The sequence below is a fragment of the Malania oleifera genome, chromosome 10 (genome assembly GCF_029873635.1).
Source record: "Malania oleifera isolate guangnan ecotype guangnan chromosome 10, ASM2987363v1, whole genome shotgun sequence".
NCBI lineage: Eukaryota > Viridiplantae > Streptophyta > Magnoliopsida > Santalales > Ximeniaceae > Malania > Malania oleifera.
This window is the reverse complement of record NC_080426.1, coordinates 29741975-29767366: the sequence shown is the minus strand read 5'-3', so window position 1 is coordinate 29767366 and position 25392 is coordinate 29741975. Positions and strand designations below refer to the sequence as shown.

The window sequence follows — 25392 nt, the reverse complement described above, 5'->3', positions numbered from 1 at the left end:
TCTTGTAGAGAACTCCGCCAGGAACATCGTAGTAGCTTCGGATCGTCGATTCGGTGACTGGTGGGGCCGAAAATGAAGAGAGAAGGGAGAGAGAGTCGTAGGAGAGAGAGAAGAGAGAGAGAGGCGAGGTGAAAATGAAAAATATCCCGATTTTTAGTTATTTGTAGGGTCAGATTCGTCGACGAGACACGTCACCTCGTCGATGAGCCCTTCACAAAATTCGTCGACGAGGCCCTGTGTTTGTCGACGAAGTTCAGAGCATACCGAACTGTCTCTCGGTATTTTCTCGTTGACGAAGCCCTGTGTTCGTCGACGAAATTCTGAAGACCTTCGTCAACGAGACCCTATGTTCGTCGACAAAGTCTACGGCCTCCTTCTGTTTTTGTTTCTATTTTCTCTCCCTCTTTAATACTTAAAATGCTATTATTCTTCGGGTCACTACAACCTCTTTCTATTTCAGCTTGATTCTGAATGTAGAAAGCAGAGCAACTCCAGGGAGATTTACTCTTCCTAATCAATTTCTTGTCTAATAAGTCTTTGATTTCTTTTTTATAGTATTCTAGTAACTCATGATTCATTTGTATAGGTCTTGCTTTTGTAGGTATTTTGTTTTCTGTGAAATCTTTAACATACGGTAATCTTACCATATGTTTCCTTCTTGACCAGAATGCATTAGGTAAATTTGAATAAACTTTCTTTTCTAATTTTTCCCTGAATTGGTCTATTTTGCTTTTGATTTTTGGTGTTTGAATTCTTTCTTCTATTTTCTTATGATAAATATAATTAGATAATTGTTTAATATGTTTTTTTTTTTTTTTTCTGTTTGATCAAATAAACTCTTTTAACGGCCAAATCCTTTAAAGTATTAACTTCTTTTTCTTTCATTTTTTCTATAAATGCAAACGTAATCTTTTGACCATTGATTTCTGTATGTGTACCCTTTTCATCAACTTGAAATGAGTATAGTAGCGTAAAGAAAGGTGTTCCTAGAACAATTTCTTGTTGTATATTCTTGATAAGTATGAAAGTAGTTTTTAAACATATTTCTTTGTTACATATGTGAACATCTGTTATCTTGTAATTTATGTGTAATTTTGAATCATTGGCACCATAAAGTTGAGTATTTGTTTTTTCATAATAAGAGGTTGGTATTAATCCTTCTTGTACACAATTCATATCAGCACTCTAAAAGAGCACGAACAACTAATACAAATTTCTTATTAATAACTATTTTTATTTCTGTATATCATTTGTGTATGTTGACTTTTGACAGATATCCTAAAAAGATTTCTTTTTCATAATCTGGTTGCGTATAAATATCTTCATCTTCTAATTCAATTAACTCAACTTTTGCTTTACCATTTTCTAAGGTTTTAACTTTTATTCGTAACTTATTCATTTCTAGCTTTACCAATATGTTCATGAAACTTGTAATTAGATTTTTAAAGAGAACTAAATTTTACTAAATTGTCATTACTTTTCAAATCCTCATAAAGTTTGTTTATAATTTATATTTATTCATTGATTGTCTATTTAAAAGAATTACTACTCTTAAGATAGTAACCTAAACATTAAGTTTGCTATGGTATAGCAATATTAAATAAAATAAAAATTATGATAAATTTATCCTCACCGCAGTCATTATAGGCGAAAAAAACCATGTACTTATTTTTTTGTTCGATGAACATTGTGTATTCAATTCATTATCAATGTTATTGAATATACATTTTTGTATATGCAATTAGGTACTAAAATTTTCAAGAATGACTTTCCAATTCATGCAACAATATTACCAAACATATTGAATTTTTCACAAATATTGTTCAAATTAGTAACTCTTCTCTCTCTTTTGAAATAGAAGGTCAACAAAATATGGACAACCACATTGAGTCCTCTATTGCCCATGCACGTGCTCCAATGACTTGCTGAGTTCGAAGAAGAAACTAAAGAAAATAATTGATAGTGATGAAGCATTTGCATAAATAATGAAATAACTAGTTACTTTTCCATGCAATGAGTTATACAGGTCTATTAAACGAGTTAGTCACACGATTGAAGATGCATCTGTTAGGGAATTGAAAATGAAGATCAATAATGAGCTTTTGAAGATACAAGATCTAAGTATGATCGAGAGCCAGAAAATAATGATAAAAATTGGATCAGATCGCATGTTAACTAATTTTTTTTTTTACTATTATTGATAATAAAAATGAACAATGGGTGAAGATTATTCTTAGTTAGTTTTGCTACGTAGATGTTGATTTTATTTAACAAACTATTGAACTTCTTTATAGAATATGAATCTTTTAATTTTAGTAAGCACTTAAAACATGTGACCTAGATAGAATGAAATTATTGGAATTTACTTTATCTAATTTTTTCTTTTAAATTCTACACGAGCACTATAAATGAATGTTTTATTTTTTTCCCTTTAATTAGAAGTCATTTTTAAAAGAGTTAATTTCTTTTAAAAAATTATTAGACTTGTACATTTTAATGTGTTTTTAAAAATTGATCAATATTTCATTTCATTATTAATTACCTATACCGAGGATGAAAATAGAAAATAAAAACGCCCCTTCCACTCCAGTGTGATTCTATATTTGTCACAAGTATAAAAAAAAAAATAAAAAATTTAGAAATGTAAACGAACAAAATATAAAAAGGAGGTAAGGAAATGATATAAGACTTAAAAACTTGTGTTTAGAAGTATAAATTTTAGAGTTTTAATTTCAATTTGTGTAAATTTAGTTAGACAAAATATAATAAAAAACTATATGAATTTTTAAAAAATTTAAAATCTATTATTCTAAAAGCAACCTTATTTGGACTTTTTGAGATGTCTATTGTAGTCAATTATTTAAAACATTTCTAAATAGAAATCAAAATTACCATCTATCAAACTATTATAATTTGTTAACTTATGATATGATTTTTCTCTATGGGTAAAATTTTACTTAGGCCTATTTGGAACTCATAAAATATTATAAAAAGAAAAGAAAAATATCATGAATTCCTCATTTTCACGATTGGTTAATATAAGGAAAGTGAGAAAAAATATATATATTAAATCCATAAATACAAAGGATCTTACACATAATTAATATTTAATTTTTTTAATTTTTAGTTATATTAAAATAAATTTTTATTTTTGATAATATTTAATAGAAAAAAAAATATAAGAGAAAATGAGTTCGTTCATTAATTTTTCTTTCTTTTTCTCACATAAAATACTGCATCCAAACGAACCCTTAAGTAAATTAAAGAAAAGAAAAAAGAGGAGGGAACTCATTTTTTATTATATTTTCCTTTTAGATTAAAAACTATTAAAAATGAAAGTTCATTTTAATATAATTAAAAATATGAAAAAATTGAATATTAATAATTTTTACTCATGAATTTGATATACTTTTTTATTTTCTTTATCAATTTCCTTAATAAGCAAACATAAAAATTCAAGTTTTTTAATATTTTATTTTTCTTCCGATTTGGAATTTGAAAAATATAAAAAAGAAAAAGAAAAATATAAACGAATCTAATTTCTTATGTTTGGTTATTAATCAAAGTAAAATATATATATATATATATATATTAAACTAATAAACAAAAATTTAATTTTACATATTATTAATATTTAATTATTAAACTTTTAAGATATTAAAATAAAATTTTCTTTTTAATAATATTTAATATAAAAAATTAAAAAAAAATCTTTTTATTTTCCTTCCCTTTCTTTTCTCAGCGATGTTTTCAGACGAGCAATGATTTTTCTCGTAACCTGATCGGCCCATTTTGCACAAACCTAACGGGGCATACTCGCCCCACCCGGCCCCAAAAGAGAAAAAAAAACAAAGAAAAAGAAAGGAGGAACGAGAACAGTGAAGTTGCGGACTTGTACCTAGTATAGAACCCTCAATCTTCGCTCCCCAACGGATCAAAATCAAGCGACGAGGGGTTTCCATTCTCCCGCTGGCGTAATCTCCGCCTCCTGTCTCTGAAGAGAGAAAGAGCGAGCCAGGATCGAACAAATCAGGTAAAAGTGATGTTCTTACTTTCATTATGGTGCTTTTGATTTTGCCTTTGTGCATCTGCTGCGAGTTTGTGCTAAAATTTTGATTTTGTTGTTCATCCACATCACGCAATGCCACGTTCAGGGGTTTGGGTTGGGCTTGGGCGCATTTTGGATTGATTCATGCTAGTTGTTTCAATAATGTTTTTTTGGATGATGAATGGAACTGGGCTTGGTTTACTGAGAACGGGCACTTGTGTGCTGGGCTAAACCTGTGTAACAAGTTATGTTTTGGGTGCTTGTAATTGTGACCTATTGCACGATTTTGTATACTTCATGAGTTCTGGTTTTCAGGGTTTTTGGGTGTTGGTAGCTGCCTAATGGTTAGAATTAGAGTTATGTTACAAACCCTAGAAAAAGGGAATAAAAACAGAGTGCTAATTTGAATTAAGGATGATTGAAGGGAGAAAAGAGAAGCGAAGTCATTTTGCTTTCTCAATCTCTAATAATTTTCATGTACTTGACGTGGTCTGGAGGCTTCCACTCTGGAAGCTTGGTGTGTTGAATTGCTGTGATCAATGAAGGGGTTTGTTTTTGGGATTCAGAGTAATGGTTGTAGGTTGCAGGTGGATTAAATGGGAAGGGATTTTTTCCTATTGCTGTGCTTATTGTTCTTAGATTCAAAATTTTTTTTTTTTTTCAAACCTTTGCAATCAAAATTAGTTTTTGTTATGTTTGTATAAATTTTCTTTCCGAGGGTGTAATAGTTTAGAAGGAATTCACTCAAGTAGAAGCTTATGCTATTCCATCAAAATAGGGAAGGAATATACATTCATGAAATTTGGGAATAGTTATTTCTAGTCTATTTATTGTTATGGATTTATAAAAAAAATTTCTTTGTTATTTGCTTTATCATATGACACATTTTTAGGTAAACAATCAAATTATTTTATTTTATAACTATTTTGTCTCTGGGAATAGACATTTTGTGAACCAAACATAACTTAAGGGTCTTACTCCCGGGGTCATAGGTTCGAATTATGAAAACAGTGTCCTCAAATGTTAAGATAAGGCTGCATATATCAAGCCCTTCTTAGACCCCCAATATGGCATGGGAACCTTGTGCATTGAATGTTGCATTTTTTTTGTGTAAATTTTCTCTAATTCTGTTGCTTCAGAAATAGCTATGCCATGGAACTGTACTAATTGAAATGGTTTTCTTAAATGTAAGTGTACTTTACACCATTGTATTGTTGATTTTCATCGTGATCAATGTGGTCCTTTTTCTCTTATACAATTTCTCAAAATTTTTATCATGAATAGCAAGTTAATCAATTTATTGCAAATTTTATGAAATGCTTTTTGTTGTTTTTACTGTTTTATTACTAGGTTTATTATAAACAGCTGGCACTGTGATGCAGGGAATATGAAGAGGCAGGCACCATATGATGCCAGTGTCAATCCATATGCTGCTTCTCAGATGCAGCACATGGCTGCGCAGAGAATGCAACACAATGCTGGATTAAACAATTTCCCTGGAAGGCCAGACTTTTATCCTGGTGAGGAAGAGAATCCATACATGTCTTCAAAATCAGAAGGGCATTCACAGTGGGGCAGAGATGCCCCTAAAGTATCAGATCCACTGCCATCTCATTCATACAATGAAGGCAAGTAATGTTCTTGGAATCTTTCTATTAATTATTTTCTTACAATGATAATTATCACTTCTGTTGTGGGGAACATTGGAAATTTTGATGCTGTTCTTTTATGTTCATCCAAAAAGTACTTATTCATAACCACTTTTTTTTTGGGGAAAAAATAAGTACCTTTTAAGAAGCAATGGGGGATTGTTTTTTGGCTTTGAAAGTGGTTATTGTTGGTGGCCTATTCATAATTTTAATCACTTGCAATGGCAATTTTGTAATTGATTGAAAATTTTCCTTCCTTTTCTCTCTTTTCCTCTCTCCTCTCTCCAGAGTGGCCTCAGTCCCCTCCGATGCCATAGCTGGGCCCCTCCTCCTCTACCATTGTCTGCCTCCTCCTTGCACCACTACCAGAACTCCCTCGCCATCTCTCTCTCTCTCTCTGTGGCCTATGCAAGCCTTCACTGTCACCTCTAATCTGCCCGCCTGTGTGACACTCTCTTCCTCCGTCCCTTCGTGCTTCCGCCTTTAGATCAAATCTCTCTCTCTCTCTCTCTCTCTCGCATGGCCGTTGGAACTGTTACTTATTTTTAGAATTTAGATGCAACCAAACAATGCTCTTGACTTTAAATACTTTTTCAGTTTAACACTTATTATTACTAATTACTAAGTTCAACAATTTATCAGTGAAGTACTTCTTCATAAATGATTCCAAATGATCCCTAAATGTTCTCTATATGTTTTCCTTCAAAGGGAAAAAAAAACATTGCTAGTTTTGATTGAATAATCATTATCTTACACACTGGGATTGACTGTTGAGCATGTTGATCCATGATGAAATTGGATTGGGGTCCTCTACATAATGACTTCCATTTAATGAAATAGGGGGCTGCATGGGAATTAGGAAATGTGAAAACTGGTCTGTGGAAGATAAGGTGGGGCAGTATGCTATTTTGTTTGGTAACAGTTTTCAGAACGTGTCATTGTTCATTTTTATTCATTTATGTATTCTGAATAATCTGAACAAAAAAATACATTGCAGTGCCATCTGAAAAGAAATACTTGGATGGTGTGTTTTCCTATGATAAATGTTGCATTAGATATTTTTTAGCTAAATATTTCACCTCAAGATTTGTCAACCCATGACTAACTTCTTATTTGACCAATCCTCTTTCATAACTATCTCACATGTCACCATTGACACATTATTAGAATTTGACTTAAACCAATTTTTTAAATCATTTTTTGTGGAAATCATCTCCACTAGCTCTTCCATGAAGCTAGGGCTCTTTGTTTCTTAGGAAGTCAACCTGCAGATGGTAAATCTAGGGTGCTACATTTTTCCTAAGAAAACACACTGGATAATTACAATGTTTTATGGCAATATATCAATTTGGTATCGGAGCACTAATCTCTCTCATTTTCTTTGCCATTTCTGAACCATTCATCATCCAATCTCCCATTCTTCCTCTTCCTTGCTAGATTGTTTTAGTTTCAGTCTCTTTCCTCATGTATAGAAACTCTCATCTCTGCAAGTTCCATCGTGAACATGGCAAAACCTCCATCTTAGGTTATTTCTATTCATTACTCTCTTTGCTTTACCCCTCTCTGTCAAAAGGGTCATGGTTCTCTGCTTCAGACTGCATTGCCTCTTATGGCCAAGCTTGATGTCATTGTTTATAGGGTTTGAAGATCTTGGTCATAAATCTTGTATTTTGATGTATGCTACAAGATGCCATTTTGTCAGGTTGCTGATCAATGTGTCAGTTGTTGCTTGGCGTGATGAAGTTTTATTTACTGTTACCTGGCATTAAGTTGCTGCATGCAAGGTTTCATTGTTGTTCTTTGTTGAAAAATGACTTGCTTTTGTGTCCAGTGCATTGATTCAAGCTAATTTTTTTTTTAACTCTTAACATCTCCAAATGAGGCTTTGATTGAAGTCCTATTTTGGACTTATAGATGTGTTGGTTGGAGAGATTGAAAATTTCATTACCTTGGGTCTATCATGCAAGCGGAAGGAGAGATTGAAGCGGTACAATACATAGAGTTAAAGCAAGTTGGGTAAAGTGGAGGAGTGCTTCAAGTGTGCTATGTGATCTTAGAATATCTTTAAAATTAAGAAGAAAGTTCTATGGGATAGCTGTAACGCCAGATATGCTACATGGATCAGAATGTTGGGCAGCTAAGAAACAACGTATCCAAAAAATAAAAGTTGCAAAAATGTGGAGGGCTAGGGTTTTATTGCTGTGAAAAGATCGACTTGAGGAAATGGGGGATTTAGGGTTTCACTATGGTGGAGTACAGGGGGAAGTGAGTTTGAATGATTAGGGCATTCTGTTTTAGTAGTAGATGCACACGGGGCTGGAGTTTGGCTCCTTGGCTGTCACAACGACCATGTCTTAGAGATGAATGCATTCCCCTATATAAATTTCCCATTTAGTTTTCCTTCATTTTTCGCTGTGGACTTCTATAATCTAGTGAGATTAGTTGGCAAAGCTGAAGCATTTATAAATTTCGAAGAATAAAAAAAAGTTGTGAAAATGCGAATGCTAACATTAAGGGATTAATTAAGGTACGAATTCGCATTAAGTTATGCACAGCACCAGTAGAAGATAACATAAGAGAGGGGTGGCTTAGGTAGTTTAGGCATTTGAAATGCAGGCCAAGTGAGGAGGGTTTAGTTATTGTTACTGATAGTAGAAGATGTAGAGGTAGACCTAAAATAACTTGGAATGAGATAGTGAGAAAGGATTTAGTAATTCTTAAGTTAGCTGAGGGAAATACCATTGATCTCGTGAATTGACGAAAAAGTATTCATGTAGCCAACCCTGCCTAGTGGGACTTAAGGTTTGCTGTTGTTGTTGTAGATGTGTTGGTTTGAGAGGCTTTTTGTGGATGAGGTGGTTAGGGCGGTGGTGTTTAGTCTCGAGAGGGATATGGCTCCGGAGTTTGATGGGCTAGCTTTTTCTTTCTAGGAGTGTTGGGATGTAAATGATGGTTGAAGTGGAGTCTATTTTGGATTTATAGATGTCTTGGTTGAAGAGGCTTTTTGAGGAGGTTAGGGTGGTGATGTTTAGTCTTGAGAGGGATAAGGCTCTAGGGTTTGATGGATTAGTGCTTTTTCAAGAGTGCAGGGATGTGGCGAAGGCATATTTAGTGAAGATCTTTTATGAGTTTCATGGTAATGGTAAATTGGGGAAGAGTGAATTATACCTTCATATCACTTGTGCCCTAGTAGAATAGGTCAATTTAGGTCTCGATTTTCGGCCTATCGGTTTAATATCTGGCATGTACAAGATCATAGCTAAGATGCTTCCTAGTAGGTTGAGTTCTGTCTTTAGTGATACTACTTCTCTTGCTCGAAGTGCTTTTGTGGGGAGGACATAGATTGTTGATGCTACCTTGATTGCTAATAAGACAGTGGAGGATGTTCGCTATAGGAAGAAAAACAGTATTGCGACTTAATTATACTTTGAGAAGGCTTATGATAGAGTTAGTTGGGAGTTCTTGACAGCGTGCTTAGGAGGAAAGACTTTGGAGTTAGGTGGCGGATTGGACTAGGGGTGTCTTTCTTATGTTTATTTTTCAGTAATTATTAATGGGTAGCATAAAGATTGGTTTTCTTATTTTAGGGGATTTAGCAAGGGGATCTCTTATGCTTCTTTTCCTATTTGTCCTTGTGGTGGATGTGTTGAGTAGAATGATAGATAGGGCTGTAGAAAGTGGGGTTGTGAGGGGTATTAAGGCGGGTAAGGACTAAGGAGGCAGTTGTAGTGTTTCATTTGCAGTTTGCAGATGATACCATTATTTTCTTAGATGACCATGATGACTCTTTTGTTAACATTCTTACAATTCTGTACATTTCTGAGAGTGCCTCTGATCTTTAGAATTAATTTGGGGGAGGTGTGTTGTTGGGTTGGTTAGTGTTAATCTTGAGAGAGTTTTGGAGCTGACATCCCTAGCTGGGTATGGTGTTTCAGAATGGCCTTTGTTCTATTTAGGAGTTCCTTTGGGTGGTAACCCTTGTTCATTAGCCTTTTGGGATCTGGTGGTGTCTGATGTAGCTAAGATGTTGGATGGTTGGAAATGAGCTTTAATTTCCTCTGGTGTTATACTTACTCCTATTTAGACCGGTCTGCTGTACTTTTCTCTTTTTAGGATTCCCAGAGTTGTAGTTCAGAGGCTAGAGAGGATTATGAGGGATTTTCTTTGGTCAAGTGTAGGGATAGGAGAGATCATTTGGTTAGGTGGGAGATGGTGTGTAGGTTGAAGGAAGAAGGTGGGTTGGGTCTTAGCAATCTAGTGGCTAAAAACACTTTCCTAGTGGCCAAATGGTTGTGGAGATTTCCTTTACAGGTGAATTCTCTTTGGCACATTGTAATGCAAATCAAACATGGCTTACAAAATAATGGGTGGATGCTACTTTGGGCATTAGAAGGTCTTTAGAGTCCTTCGAGGTTCATTTCCCAAGTTTATCATTCTTTCTTCCTCCTGCAGAGCTTCATTGAGAGGTGATCGTATTAGGGTTTTGGGAAGATGCTGGGGTGGGGTGAGGGGGCAGCATTTTTTTCTTATTTGGGTCATTTGTATCATCTCTCCTGTCATAACAATGTGATTTCCTCGTTCTTATTCTTGATTCCTTTCCTTAGGACTTCAATTTTAGAAGGGATTTGAATGATAGGGAGGGGGAGGAGCTGTCTTCTTTACTCATTTTACTGGAGGATTGCCTTATCTCTAGTACAAGTGGTGGCCGAGTTTGGTCTTTGGATTCTTCAGAGGATTATTCATGTAAATCTTTCTCCTCTTATTTGACTAAGATTGATGAGGTTTTTCCTCTCCACTGGGGTATTTGGGAGGCAGAAGTTCCTTCTAGGATCATGTTTGTTTTGCTGGTGATCCTCAACAGAGATAACTCCAACAACCTGCTGCAGAGTATGAGGCCTTCTAAAGCTCTTTCGTCAGATACATGTCCGAGACGTGTCTCATTCATTTATTCATTGTTCTTTTGCATGAAACTGGTGGAGTGCTCTTTTAGATGTGCTTGGTGAAATGTGGGTTTATCCGAAGTCAATGGAAGATCTTTTGACTATTTATTTTGCTGGTTTTTGGAAAGGCAGGGATGTTTAAAGGTTGTCAAGGTATGCTCTTTGTGTGTGTTATCGGGAGTTTGGCTAGAAAAAAATTGCTATAATTTTTTAAGTGAGATATTTTCTTTGGGACTTTAAGACTTGGGTTGTTGTGGTGGAGGTAATGTGTGGGATTTCTTTGGGATAGGATTTGTACTTGGCTTCTTTTTGCTTATAGTAAGTTCTTTAAGGGGTTGCTGTTTTCAATATGTCATCCAACTCCATGACTCGGGTGCTTTATTCAGATGTTGCAGTTTTGTTTTCTTTTTTCTTTATAGTGAGGAGTTTTTTTTTTTTTTTTTCCTCCCATTTTGTAACTATTGCTTCTTCTGATTCCCAATAAAGTTCCTTTTTCACCCCCCCTCCCCCAAAAAAAAAACTGTTCGCTATCTTCTGGATTGTATTTGAGAAGCTTATAAATGCAATACGCTGCTTGATCTGTTTTGATGTGGTGTATATAGTTTCTTAGGGTATTGATTGTGGTTAGTTGTATGTGGTGTTTAGTACACTGGTTGTGGTTTCCTATTTTTTGCTTGGTGACTGTTTGGACCGTATGGAAACTGATCCATTATTCATTTTGGACCACCTTAACTAATTACCCACATCAGTCAAATGGTAGTAATTATTTACACTCTGTCTAAGTTTGTGAAGACTTAATGGGTCAGGGTAAGCAATGTTATCTGACAAATCCTAGGACAACAGGATGAGGGCTAAGTAGGCAAAGAAAGATGCTTAGCATATTAGTTTATTTTGGAATTCAATGGAGCCCAAGATACTAGTTTTTCTCATTTTCCATTTTCAGTTGTCTAAAGAATTGTGCAAGTGCTAGTTTGTTTTCCATTTTCCAACATTTGTTTAGGAAATGTGGAAACTTTCCCAAGAGAATCCACCCCTCTTTGACATAAAGAATGAAGAAATATCTTCAATTTGTAATGAGGACAGTTATACTGGCGAGGAAAAGAAGTGCGAAGCCAAGAAACCCCTCCACCCTTTTTTCCTTAAAAAATAAAAAGTCTTCCTAAAGCTGATTTATCTGTATCTGTGAATACTCTTCCAATGACTTATAACCCCAAATTGGTATCCCACTCATTGCCGTGCGAGCCAAATTTACTTCCAATTACTTTGTGCCGAAGGGAAGAAACCTTAATAGAAAGCACCATAACCATTTACCCATTAAAGCAATGTTCGAGACCAAATTTCCAAGACCCAAACCTCCTCCTTTTTAGACCTATAAACAACCTCCCAACTAACTAAATGACCCTTTTTATGCTCAACCCTGGACTGAAGGAAATCCTCAATGACTTTCTCAATACTTTTAGGTACCCCCACTTATTCAGAAAATAAACAAGAGATAGAGAGGAAACTAGCAAGATAGGCCAGATAATGCGCCTGGAGAAAATGAAGCACCCTTTCATCTATCTAACCTCTTGGATACCTACTCCATGACATGATCCCAAACAAAACTGACCTAGGATTACAACCTAAAGGCACTGCTAAACAAATCAGAGTCCAGTCTAGAATATCACACCCAACTAAAGAGGTCAACTGCAAAGATCTAGGAACACACAAATTTATTCAACCTATCCCACTCTTCCCCAAATAAATTTTAATTTAGAGACCCTCTTAAACAGTTGCAAAATCGTACGCCCATTTAAAGAAGACTTCCTACAGGGCATGCTTAACCAATCATTTGATTCTTTTCTCATGGAGAAACTGACTGACTTTGTGGAGAAATATCTGTTTTGCTATCAAATACTATATATGTTGAAAGCTTGATATAGATTGTTGGCTTGCAACCTAGTAGCCTAAGTGATGCAAGAGAGCTTCAAGGATCTGCAGCCAAAGAGGAGACTAGAAGAAATTGAATAGAGGAAGGGGAAGAGAGAAGAGAGGAGATACAAGGGGGAATGACACGTTCACTTTCAATTCAATTTTCTCAAACATTATGAACAAGCCTCCAAATACAGATAATCTTATACTAATTAAGCTAAACACATGATAAACATTTAATTAAACCGAACAATCCTTGACCCAATTCTTTTGAATGAGTCCCCAACAAGGGTTTTCCCATGATCCGGCTTCTTGTCCTACATCAAATCTCTCCCAATTAGAAAAATTCGGCCTTGAATTTTGAATTGTTGGAGTATCAAAAGTAAGAAGTGAATTTGAGCTCTTCTAAAGTCTCTGCTCTATACTTTAGTGATGAAAGAAAGAAACCACATTCCTTTGGCAACACCGGGGATTTGAATTGAGAATTGGCATCAGTGAACACATTGGGAATGACAAACTCAACAACAGGAAATTTTGAAAGATCTTGGAAGTTGAGTAACTTTGACATGATCAATAATCTCAGATTCTTTGTCTTGGTCGGTTGGTAGAGTAGGCTTTAAAATGATTTTCTTACCATTTTAGTTAAAGACACGTGTTCGTCATGTCCTTGAGTCACACCCAAATCATTCAACCGAGCATTAGCAAAATAGTCTTCCATTTGGATAGGAACCAACATCTTTCACAGACATGCAAAGTAGTGTTATCAATCCAAGATATGTCGTAAGGCTCTGGGTGGGACTCCATATAAAGTTGCATTCAAGTGACTCCATTTCTAGAAACCATGTTCATAGGACATCTTCCATCAATGATGAGTTTGTAGATGTTTTCTCCAAATTTAAGAAAGGTGCAGAATGACTTGAAATTATGTCTAGAGTATGACAAAAGCCATTTATTTTTCCAGTAAGCTGTTGCCATGTCGGATTTATTTATATATGCTGCAAGTTTGCAACTATATATCACAAAAGGCCCTTAAACACAATTTGCTAACAACCCTCAATTTATTCATGCAAAACGACAAATGGACTTCCAGTTTTCAAGATCTTGAATTCACCTTTGATCCTAAGTCTCGTGCTGAAATGAAACAAATTCACAAAATGCAGCAATAAAACTTTATTTTTGATGCTGGCAGCGTCAATTTCTTGCTTTTTGTATCAAATTATCATGCATGTTAGCAGTATATCATGTCCACAATCAAAATATTGTGCTGCATATCAAAATATCATGAAAGAAACCCAAAATATCATGGCTGGAGCAATTTCTTGTGAAACTGGAAAATACAGTAGAGACTGGTAAGTTTCCTCACGTGTATGACCAGAGTTTGGGGTGTGTGAGCTTCTGGAAAGGGTTCGCTGGTGATGATATTTTCGGCCTAGGTATATCAGGGGGTGGGGATTGCAATGGTGGTGGTGGTGTGCAGAAATAATCCCAGGAAATTTGGGATTTAAGAGTGGCCAATGGCTGGATACTTCTGGTGACAAGGGACTTCACTGGTGATTGGACAGTGATGAAATTTCAGGGAAAGAGGGTCTTGGGGGGTTCTATTGTCAATGGTTTGGATGGTGTGGCAAGATGTCTGGAAATTAGTGTTTCAAAATCAAGGGGCACGATTGTAATTTTTTGAGAAGTTGAGCACACTGGTTTTTGTATGGCTGTGTGGAAGAATGTTACAGGGAAATTTTAAATGGCAGTTACAGAAAATAGGGAGAAAATTGAAGAAGAGAAAGAAGAGTAGAAACTGAGAAGGAAGAGAGGAGGAAGAATTAAAAAGGGAGGAAATTGTTGCAAGTAGAAAAGACAGCAATCACAGAACAGAACAGACTAATAAGAGAGTAAGCAGTCAGAGAGAGAAGAAGAGATGGAGAAGAAAGGAGGAGGAAGAAGAGGAATGATTGGAAGGAAAATGGGGGGACTGAAAATGGAAGTATGGAGATTGTGATTGGGCTTTGAATCCTTTGATACCAAATGAACCAAGACAGCATCAAAATCTGCAGCCAAGGGAGGAACTAGAAGAAATTGAAGAGAGGAAGGAAGCAGAAGCAAGGAGAGATGAGATACAATGGGGGAATCATACGTTCACTTTCAACTCAAATCCATCAAAAACCTAACTCTTACATGGCTTTCAAACACAATTATAAGAAAGCGTAAAATACAAGAAATTATACATATACACCTGAAGATACATGAAATTAGACCAACCCCTAACATACACAAACATTATAAACAAGCCCCAAATACACATAATCCTATACTAATTAAACTAAACACATAATAAACTGTTGACTAGACCCCACAATCCTTGACCAATTCTTTTTAATGAGTCTCCAACAAGGGTTTTCCACGGTCTGGCTTCTTGTCCTACATCAGTAAACTTTTAGGTAAAGTGGTTGTTTAACATGGTACCAGAGCTATGATTTACAGAAGTCTTGGGCTCTAGTCTTGTTGCTTCGGTTGTGTCATGACTGAAAATTATGTTACTCTCTGCAACGGATGTTATTTATTGTTTTTTTATCTCTTCATGTGCAATTGATCAGCACATGTGGAGGGTGTTAAAAGCTTGATATACACTGTTGGGCACAACCTATAGCTTAAGCTTTTACTCAAAAGTGGTAATAACACTATATTTATAATCTTGTCATGGTGCAGGTCCAGGGGGCAACTCAAGTAGGTCTTTTTACCAAGGTCAGATATCAGACCCAAATCTGGTTTCGGAGAAACAAGGCAACAAAGAATCCAGCATTCAGCCCCACGAGCAAGATATGGACATTGGTTACGAAGAGAATCCTTTACCATCAAGTTTTGAAGGTCTTGAAAAAAAATTCCTTGATGAAATTATGAAATTAACCAAAGAACAGAATGATGCAGAAGATGTGGAAAATGCTAGGCACAGAGAGGTTAGTACGTTAGCCCTGTCCTTTTTTCCCTGATGACCTATAAAATAGTATTAATTTCCTTTTGCCTAGATTGCAGTTTTTTTTTTTTTTTGGGGTGGAGGGTGGGGGAATGGAACTGCTGCTGAAACATTATTATAAGAATTGAAATTTGTGTGTGTGTGTGTGTGTGTGTGTTTGTGTTTTCTTTGCTTGGTATGAAATTGTTTGAGTTTATAAAATGCAAGCCATTTGGAAAACTCTTGACCAACCAGAGTTAATTTTTTTGCTTGTGTGGCAACTTCAGCTAAGGATCTTGCTCTTATCCCCTGTTTGGAACCACTTTAAAAAAAAATACTTCTGGCCAAAAATACTTGAAAAGAAGTATGAAAAAATGGCTTTCAGCAAAGTGGTTGCACTTTGGTAAATTGATGTTTTTTTCGCAAAGAAGATGCCAAAAATTGTAGACCACACTTACTGCTCCACTGCCCCTGGATCAGAATTTTTTGGAGTCTTGTCACTGCTCCTATGGCATAGTGCTGGGTCATTGCTGACCTCTGTGGGAAAGGAAGTCTGGGCTTCTGAGTGTATTTCTATGAGTAGAGAAATTAAAAAAGCCTTGTCCTTGATTCTACTCACTATCTTCTGGATTGCGTGGAGAGAGAAAATTTAGAGCTTTTAAAGAAACAAAGCTTTTAAAGGAACAATTATTTCTCCCACAATTATCATGGATAGATGGCTTACTACTATTTCAAGCTGGTTCAGTCAGCAGTACATACTGGTCACAATTTTTGATCTCTTGGATACTGGTCACAATTTTTGATTTCTTGGATACACTGTCACATTGTTGATCCATCTGTTTTGTTCTCTCTTTTTCTTTGTACATGGCACCCCCTTGGTGTTCTTTCCATGAAATCCATCTTTACCAAATGAAAAAAAAAAATGCTGAATGAATCCAAAACTTCAGGACCCAATTTTCATTTTCTTAATGACTTGCTGCGGATTAGGAGGCCTTAAAGGCTCTCTCTCTCTCTCTCCAGATATGTGCGTGCTTTGTTTTAACTGCTCAGAATCTGCTCTGCATCTTTTCTTGCATTGTAATTTTGCATGGAAGGTTTAGAACAAGTTATTCAGTTATCAAGGACAGTGGAGGAGTTTTTGGCAATATTTTTTGTTGGGTTTTGTGTGGGAGAAGATTCATCTTCTGTCTTCTCTGTGGTGCCTGGGCAATGGTAATTTCTAGGGAATATGCTTTGCAGATATTAAGCAGGATTGGCATTCTCTGTTTAACTTCTTAGGCTGTGCTGATTTTCTTGGGCTGTTTTTTATACTTTCTGGCTTTCTTATTTTGTTTTCCCTGAGGTTTCCCAAGCTTTGTCAAGGAGATGTCTCTTCTCCTGATTGTACATTCTCATTCTATCTATTGAATTTCTTTTGCTGTTAAAAAAAACAGGAAGTTATAAGTAATTGTTTACTTGCTTGCCCTGGTCGTTCCATCAGCACAAACTGTTCTGAAATGGACTGGTTTCGTTCTGAAATGGACTGGTTTCGTAACACTCCCCCCCCCCCCCCCCAAAAAAAAATTTTTCTTATTAATTTTTAGAACAAAATACTTATATTTTCTTTTTTTTAAAATTAAACAATTATTGAGTATAGGATAGTGCACTTGGTAGAAATGGTTTACTGAACTTCAAAAATATACATACCCATTCTGCCAGCTAGGGGTGTACACGGCTTGGTTCGGTTATTTCCAAAACCGTCAACTGAACTGAACTGCTCGGTTTTTAAAACTATTGAACCGCTACTGAACCGTATACCGTCGGTTTATTACCAAACCAAACCGTCAACTTTACGGTTTGGTTTGGTTATTTCGGTTTTAACCGAATTTTAAACAATCAAGCAAAAAATACATTAATGCCAAGTTGGGCTGGCATCCACAAGCCACAGGCCCACAGCCAATATTATTGATTTAACTGGGCCAAGGCCCAGCACAGCAGCAAATGAGAGTGTGGTATGGTTCATTTTAACAGGCAGATCCAACTGCAATATAAAAGGCGGGGAAACTTTTTCCTTCCCATTTCCAACCGATGTGGGATGGCTAGCAGCTAGGGGTGTACACGGTTCTTACACTCCCCTACTCTGTTTTCTTCCTTTTCAGTTTTTTCCTTCACACACACATACTGACATATATATATATATATATATATATATATATATATATATATTATTATATACAGAAATTAATTAATTATAATGCTTTATTCCGGCTCCATGTCTAAACCCTGTGATTCACACCAGAGAAAATGTGGGCATGAGCTGCGTTGCTGCATCGGTGTGGAAGATGTGGCCATTGGCGACTGGTGTGGGCATGAGTGTCGCTGTGTCGGCGTGCGGGTGGGACTTGGGAGGAAGCCGGTGGTGTTGTGACTTGTGAGGACGGAAGGTGTCGGCGTCGGTGTAGGCGTGAGCGTTGGAGGGAGCGGGAGGTGTTGTGAGTCTTGTGACTTCACTGACTTGTGATTGTGATTGTGATTTGTGAGGGCACAGCAGTCGGTGACTCAGCACTTGGCAGCTACCAGGACCTGGAGTGGAGTTTGGTCTTCCTAATAGGCAATAGCCAAGTGACAACTGACAAGTCCCCACACCAACGGGCAATAGGCGGCTGGCCCGGCTCTTCCACTCCACCAAACTCGTTCCACATCGTCAAAATGGGAAGCATGAATCTCATACATTTTATATAAAATTCTTTCCCATTCCCCGAACAAGCACTACATGACAACAATTCAGATTAAAAAATAATATATTTCACAAGACGTATATATATACTGTATGAAAAATAATTATTTCAAAATTATAATCGGTTTTCGATTTTTACGGTTCAGTTTTTAAGTGGAACTGAAACCGAAACTGAAAAATCGGTTTTAATATATTCAAAACCGAAACCAAAGACCGAAACCGAATACCAAACCAAAGCTTCAAACGGATTGGGTTCGGTCCGGTTTTTGGTTTTTTGGTAAATTTTGTACACCCCTACTGCCAGCTAGTTGGGAATTGTTTACTGCCACATTTGGTGTGAAATATGAGAACTTGAAGAATCAACATATTGGATGCTCAAAAGAAAGCAGAAAAAGCAGTGCAGTTATCTGCGCTATTTGTCATCATCACATCACTGAGCTATTTTCTCACTGTTTATGAAGATGTCATTCATTGCATGATCAAAGCAATTGGTGCAAAGTACTAACATCATCACTTAATTATGTTTTTTTTTTAGATGTAGTTTATTATTTGGATGACCTGGTCATTTAATGTGAAACATGGAAGCAATTTTTTCTTTTTCTGTTTCAGAAAATAGTTGAGATCAATATGAGGTATCTGGAAAAACTGTCATCACTTCGTGCTCGACATGCCAACTTGAGGGAAGAGTTCCTCCGCAAGGAATCACAGGCAAGGTTACATCAGTACCAGCAGGCTGGAATGAGTCTCTACCCTAATAACACGGGCCTGAGCGATGCTCATGGCTATGGTGGAGCAGCAGCTGCAGCTGCTGCTGAAGATGCACATCGAGCTTATGCCTTTGAATCTTACCGAGAGCGGGGTCAGTTTCTGGGGCATGGGAGAACTCAAGGAACTGAAGCTAGGGTTCCTTACCCGGGAGGGCGTGTTTACAACACTGGTGGCCGTTATTATTAGTGACATTGCTCAAGCCTTTTAGCATGTAGGTTAGGCCAATATACTGATTTCATCCTTGTCCTTTCTCTTTTTGTAGTGTTGCCTAATATTTTCTTTCCTTGACAAGTCCCACATTGAGCATTAATATGTGCTTCAAGAACTGATTGTAAATGCTATGCCCTTGTTGTCTCCATTTTAACGCTCATCTTTTGCCCAGGGAATCTTTTCCTGTTGATCTGGTTGTAGCTGGTTGATTCCATTCTCTAGAATTCACTGCCTTGATGGCTGTTGTCTCATATTTCTGGCCATGAGATTCTTAGTCAAGTGACACTATTATCTTTTTCCATTCAAGCGTGTAAGCTTGCTGGTGATATGAATGCTGGTTGAACTATAATTATTTTTGATCATGTAGTGGGGTATCTTTGTTCATAATCTCATGCTGTCCCTCTCTGATATTTGCCAGTAGGGTTGGGCAAGAAAAATTAAAAAATCGAACTAATCCACAAAACCAAACCAAACCAAACTAAAAAATTGGTTAACCATTTTTTCAGTTCGGTTTTGGTTTGCAATTTTTAATTTTTTTGATTACCGGTTCAGTTTCGTTCGGCGCATTCAATAATCACAATTAAGTGAACTAAATTGATATACTATAAATATGCATATTGTATATAATGTCATATAAAATTTAAATATTTAAATTAAAAAGAGTTGTATTAATCTAATATTCATGCTTATATTTTTATTTTAAATATCTCAAATTTTTTACATGTTGGTTATGGCGAAAGAAAGAAATTTATTTTTAATTGTTTGGTTCAATTAATCATTGGTTATTGGTCCAAAAATTGGTTAACTAAATTTTGGTTAATCATTTTAAATGGTTCAATTTTGGTTCGCATGTTTTAGTGAATTGAAACTTCGGCTTGATTAATGATTTGGTTAATATAACCATGAGCACCCCTATTTGCCAGTTCTTCATTTCTTGCATTGTTCTTTTAATGCGGTTCAGACAATTGCTCTCTCTCTCTCTCTCTCTCTCTCTCTCTCTCTCTCTCTCTCTCTCTCACACACCAAAATCCCAATACACACTGCATCTTGCTGAGTCCCAATACACACTGCATCTTGCTGAGTCTGATATCTAAAGGTCAAGCAGAGGCTAACCTTCCCTCATTCTCTAGGCATGCGCTTTGTCATGGTCTGCCTTCCTTGCTTGAACCAAAATGTCCGAAGTGTGAGCTAATGATCAATTTTCACCCTTTTTCCCATTTTGCATCGATGAATTTTTATGAGAAATTGCCTAAATCTAATTGTGATATTTTTTTCTCTCTAATATTAACTCATTATCTACTGAATCGAGTTCTACTAAAAAACTGAACTTCTATGCTTTGTTTATCATTCTAAATAAAATCTTAGATTTCCTTTTTCTGAAAAATAATAAATAAAATTGCTTTTTTTTTTTCATTATTCAATGGTTAAATATAAAAAATTAACTGTAAAAAATTAAAGTTCTGTCAAAGCTGAAAATTATGTCCCTAATATCTAACTTTTTTCATAAAGTTTTTCATGTTTTTGGGCTCATCTAATTCAATTTTTTAGCCCAAAGTGTTGGTAAATAATTGGTTTAAGGATTTGTAAATACATAAATTATATAATCCTTCTGTCGGAACACTACCTCGGTTTTAGCAAAAACTTTAATTCATTTTAATTATTTCTTGTTTGGCATAGTGTTTATTCATCTTTAAACTACAAAGATTTGGAAATTCATTCAAGGGTGACTAATTATAGACCGAAGTAATCAAAGTAATATTTTGAACATACTGCACCGCTCATATTTTGCTCTTAGCATTGAGTTCTTGAACAATGAATGGGATTGACCCACTATAACACCCAAGCTGCTACTTTAATACCATAAATTGTGGGTTATACAACTAAATTTTTTGTTGCAAGGTAAATGTAAAGAAAGCTTCTTCAAGAATTTGCCTTCCTATTGTAGGCACAATGATAATGAGATAACTTCAATTTGATGAACATGCATAGACACACTTTAGGCTTTAGCGGAGGAATCAGCTAGTTTGAACAGTAAAAGAAGTTTTCATCTACAAGGATGCCCAAAAAGACTATGCAGAGCTCACATAGTCAGCAATCATTTGCAAATTGTCTCAAACTTGTGCCACAGCCCATATCGTACAGCGCCAATCACCTAAGAGAAGAAAAAGAAAGAGGGAAAAAATGGGAATTACAGTTTCAGGAAGAAGGTTCAGCACCATCATGGAGTGCACAACAAACAGTTGCTTTGTGATGCCTTTGATATGCCTTAATATCTTCTCCGGTTGACACAGACCAGAGTCTCGCCATTGTATCAGAGGAAGCTACGAGGGCAAAATTTGGGTTATCAAAAGTTCTTGTTTGAAGTAAGGGGTCAATAATCAGGAAACGTATGAGATTCAAGCCTCAAATGCCGAATAATGGCTTCTCAAGCACTGACAGAGCAGAGGGGTCACTTGGATTGCCTAATTTGGGACATGAACCATGATAAAATGACAATCTCAAGCCATGCATTCAAATTCAAATATTTCATTCAGCACAAACAGTCAGGGAAGGTTGGGCTCCTCATGATTGAAGAATGACCCGCAAGAATCTGTCATTATGTAGAGAATCTGTTAGGATGTGTGGCTCGTATGGGTGTCAACAGCCGCACCACCCAGCAGAAAATGTTGAAACTGGAGATGGACGGCCACCAAATCTGCCCACCTCTTGTGACTTTGCAGCTACCTTTGTTTGACTTCCTCCCCCTCCCATATGTATATAAATATGGTGTGTGAGTTGCAGTATACAGAGTGATTGTGTGGTGAATTGCAGCAATGTGTGGTGAAGTTGCAGAGAGTTGTAGGGTGCTGTGTTGTGAGGTGCAGAGTGCAGAGAGTTGTGCGTGTAGAGGACTGTGTGTGAGGAAGAGTGAATCCTTGTGAGAGTGAGAAAGGAGTTGAGGGCAGTAGCCTCCTCCTTCTCCTTGTGTAAATCTCCCAAAAATTATAGTGGATTTGAGCTCTCCCGTGGACGTAGGTCACAGTGGACTGAACCACGTAAATCTTGTCTCACATTTGTGTTGCGTAATTTTGCTTGTGAGATTGTTGCTCGTCGATCATTTCCCAACAAATGGTATCAGAGCCAGGTTGGAGCAAAATTGCCGGATCGAAGCAAAATTTCCAAGTTTGAGCCTTTGTCCAGTAGCTCGAAACTTGTTTTTAAAGCCACCACAAAATTCCTTTTGTTGAGATGAAGTCGATGGCGGTAACCAGAGCTCAAACAGAGCTCGTACGAAGCTGCACGCACTCACACGCGCCTCAGATGGAAAGACCGCGTCGCCACGTGCACGCACGTGTTCTCATGTGCCGCCAAGTGCACGCACGTGTTCTCATGCACCACCAAGTGATCAGGAAGTAACGTCACGCGCGCCCACGCGCTGGCAAACGTCTGGCGCACGTTTGGAGGTTGAGGACGCTAATGTCATCGGCCACGTAAGCGCTGAGTCAGCAGGTGTCAGGCCGAGTCAGCACACCACGTCAACTGGGGACCCGGCGACACGTTAGTAGTCCGTATAGCCACATCAGCAGGTGGGCCCCACAAAGTGGGTCCAGGACACGTCAACCGGTGGGCCCCAAAGGGAGGTTGTCCCGTACCACATTAGCAGTGGACCCCACATGAGGTTGTCCCGTGCTATGCAGCAGGTGGGGACCACTGCGCCACGTCATCAGACGGCTTCAGTAACGTCGTTAGTGGCCGTTAACGTCGTCAGGAATATTCCGTTAAAGTTAACGGATAGTTGACTTTTCTTGTCTGATTTGACCTGAAGTTCGACCGGGCTTTTCAAAGTGATTTCGGGTTGGTTTTTCGAGCGGCTTGAACCATTTCTAAGGTTTTCAACCGTTCCGGAGCCATTGGCAATGTCCATTTATTGAGATTCAGAGCAGAATGGAAGGTATTGGCACTTCGAAGTTTGAGGTGGAGAAGTTCGATGGGCGGAACAACTTCAGTTTATGGTAGAGCACGGTGAAAGATATTTTGGTTCATCAAGGCTTGATCAAGCCGTTGATCGGGAAGAAGCTAAATCATTTCAAAGATGATGATTGGACCGAATTAGAGATGGAGACGGTCAGCACAATCTGATTGTGTCTAGTAAATGAAGTTAAGTATTCGGTGTTAGACAAAACCTCACCAATGGAGCTCTGGAAGAAATTGGAGCAAAGGTATATGGCGAAACCCCTTACCAATAAGTTGTTTTTGAAGAATAAACTGTATCAACTTCGAATGAATGAAGGGAAGCAGCCTTTTTGATCACATAAATGATTATAACAAGATTTTGACCCAGTTGTTGAGCCTCGGCGTAAAGATTGATGAAGAAGATAAGGCAATTCTACTTTTGTTGTCTCTACCAGCTTCTTTTGATGGTCTGGTAACTGCATTACTTGTGGGGAAGGAAACCTTGAAGTTGGATGATGTGATGGCATCACTTCAAGATTCTGAGACGTTAAGAAAGCTGATTATGAGGTCTCATGTGCAAGCTTTGGTAGCTAACAGTGAGAGACAAGGAAGAAGCAAAGATCGAAAGTTCGGAGGTAAGCAATGGCGTTCAAAATCAAGAAGACAAGATACGAGTGAATTCGTATGTTACTGGTGTGATTAAAAAGGGCACTTCAAGAGGGACTGTGGAGATAGAAAACGATACAAAGAAGAAAAGAAGACACGATACGGTGTCAATGTATCGGAGAATGTCTCGTGGTATGCCAATGATGAGGCCTTTGTAATGGTGAGCAGCTTACGTCAACAAATCAGTCGAAGAAATGTGTAGTGTCGATACTGCAAAAGGCACGACCATATGAAGAGAAAGTGCCATAAATTGATGAAGAAAAACATGAATGCTCATGGCAGTCCAAACGATGATGGATGGGTTTTGGACTCTGGGAGTTTCGTTCATGTCTGTTTTAAGAAAGAATTTTTCCATTCTTTCAAAGAAGTTCGCGGTACGGTATCACTCGGTGATGGGTCTTCATGCAATGTCAGAGGGATCGGATCTGTGAAACTGAAGACGCCTGTTGGAGCGGTTCGTATTTTGGATGACGTAAGCTTCGTACCAAGGATACAAAGAAATTTGATCTCCCTAAGTCGATTGGATTCTAAGGGCTGTCAAATCTCTGTCGCAGGTGGAGCTATGGAGGTGACACGACGCGACTCAAAGATATTCATTGGGAAGGAGTCTTATGGGTTATATCAATTAATGGGAACCGCAGTGGTTGGTGATTTGACCTCGGATAATGATAGCGGCACGTCATCAGAAACGAACAGACGAGTTCAGTTTGCTGATGAAGAAGGCGATACTCTTTGCATGCTTCAGATGTTTGAACCAAGTTATGAAGACTTGCATTGATCGAGCTCGTGTCAAGGTGGAGCTGTGGACTTGAGAGTTGATACTCGCCAAGGTGGAGATTGTTAGGATGTGTGGCTCGTATGGGTGTCAGCAGCCGCACCACCCAGCAGAAAATGTTGAAACTGGAGATGGATGGCCACCAAATCTGCCCACCTCTTGTGACTTTGCAGCTGCCTTTTTTTGACTTCCTCCCCCTCCCATATGTATATAAATATGGTGTGTGAGTTGCAGTATACAGAGTGATTGTGTGGTGAATTGCAGCAGTGTGTGGTGAAGCTGCAGAGAATTGTAGGGTGCTGTGTTGTGAGGTGCAGAGTGTAGAGAGCTGTGCGTGAGGAAGAGTGAATCCTTGTGAGAGTGAGAAAGGATTTGAGGGCAGTAGCCTCCTCCTTCTCCTTATGTAAATCTCCCGGAAATTATAGTGGATTTGAGCTCTCCCATGGACGTAGGTCATAGTGGACCGAACCACGTAAATCTTGTCTCACATTTGTGTTGCGTAATTTTGCTTGTGAGATTGTTGCTCATCGATCATTCCCCAACAGAATCTAGAGATTGTATTGATATTCTCCAATATGTACAGGTAAAGATGAAAATTTTCAAACACTCATTTCTCTAAAATATTCATTTCACCATTTTGAATCTCTATCAATATTAATCTTGCAACCAAGATAACTACATTTTTTAAATTGCAACATTATTATCATCAATATTTCCTGCTTGGGCATGCATCAACATTCAAGTACCTGAACTAAGATAGGCACCATCAATGGAGAAGACACAGTCCCACACCTAACATTGGTGGCCTGGAGAACGTAAAAAAATAATG

The 25392-nt window shown here is 37.3% G+C and overlaps 1 protein-coding gene across 1 annotated transcript; it reads left to right on the top strand.

Moving 5' to 3' along the window:
• Window positions 1-3743: 3743 nt before the first annotated feature.
• Window positions 3744-19490, top strand: LOC131166314 (uncharacterized). The gene is made up of 4 exons (XM_058124752.1): window positions 3744-4033; window positions 5431-5676; window positions 15252-15499; window positions 18821-19490. The coding sequence occupies exons 2-4, from the start codon at window positions 5436-5438 to the stop codon at window positions 19163-19165; spliced, it is 834 nt and encodes a 277-aa protein (XP_057980735.1). The 5' UTR covers window positions 3744-4033; window positions 5431-5435; the 3' UTR covers window positions 19166-19490.
• Window positions 19491-25392: the final 5902 nt, after the last annotated feature.

Excerpts from the sequence above, each read along its gene's own strand:
- LOC131166314 (XM_058124752.1), top strand. The coding sequence starts at position 5,436 with ATGAAGAGGCAGGCACCATATGATGCCAGTGTCAATCCATATGCTGCT. Across the intron at positions 5,677-15,251 it reads ATCTCATTCATACAATGAAG|GTCCAGGGGGCAACTCAAGT; the intron begins GCAAGTAATGTT and ends GTCATGGTGCAG. Across the intron at positions 15,500-18,820 it reads AAAATGCTAGGCACAGAGAG|AAAATAGTTGAGATCAATAT; the intron begins GTTAGTACGTTA and ends TTTCTGTTTCAG.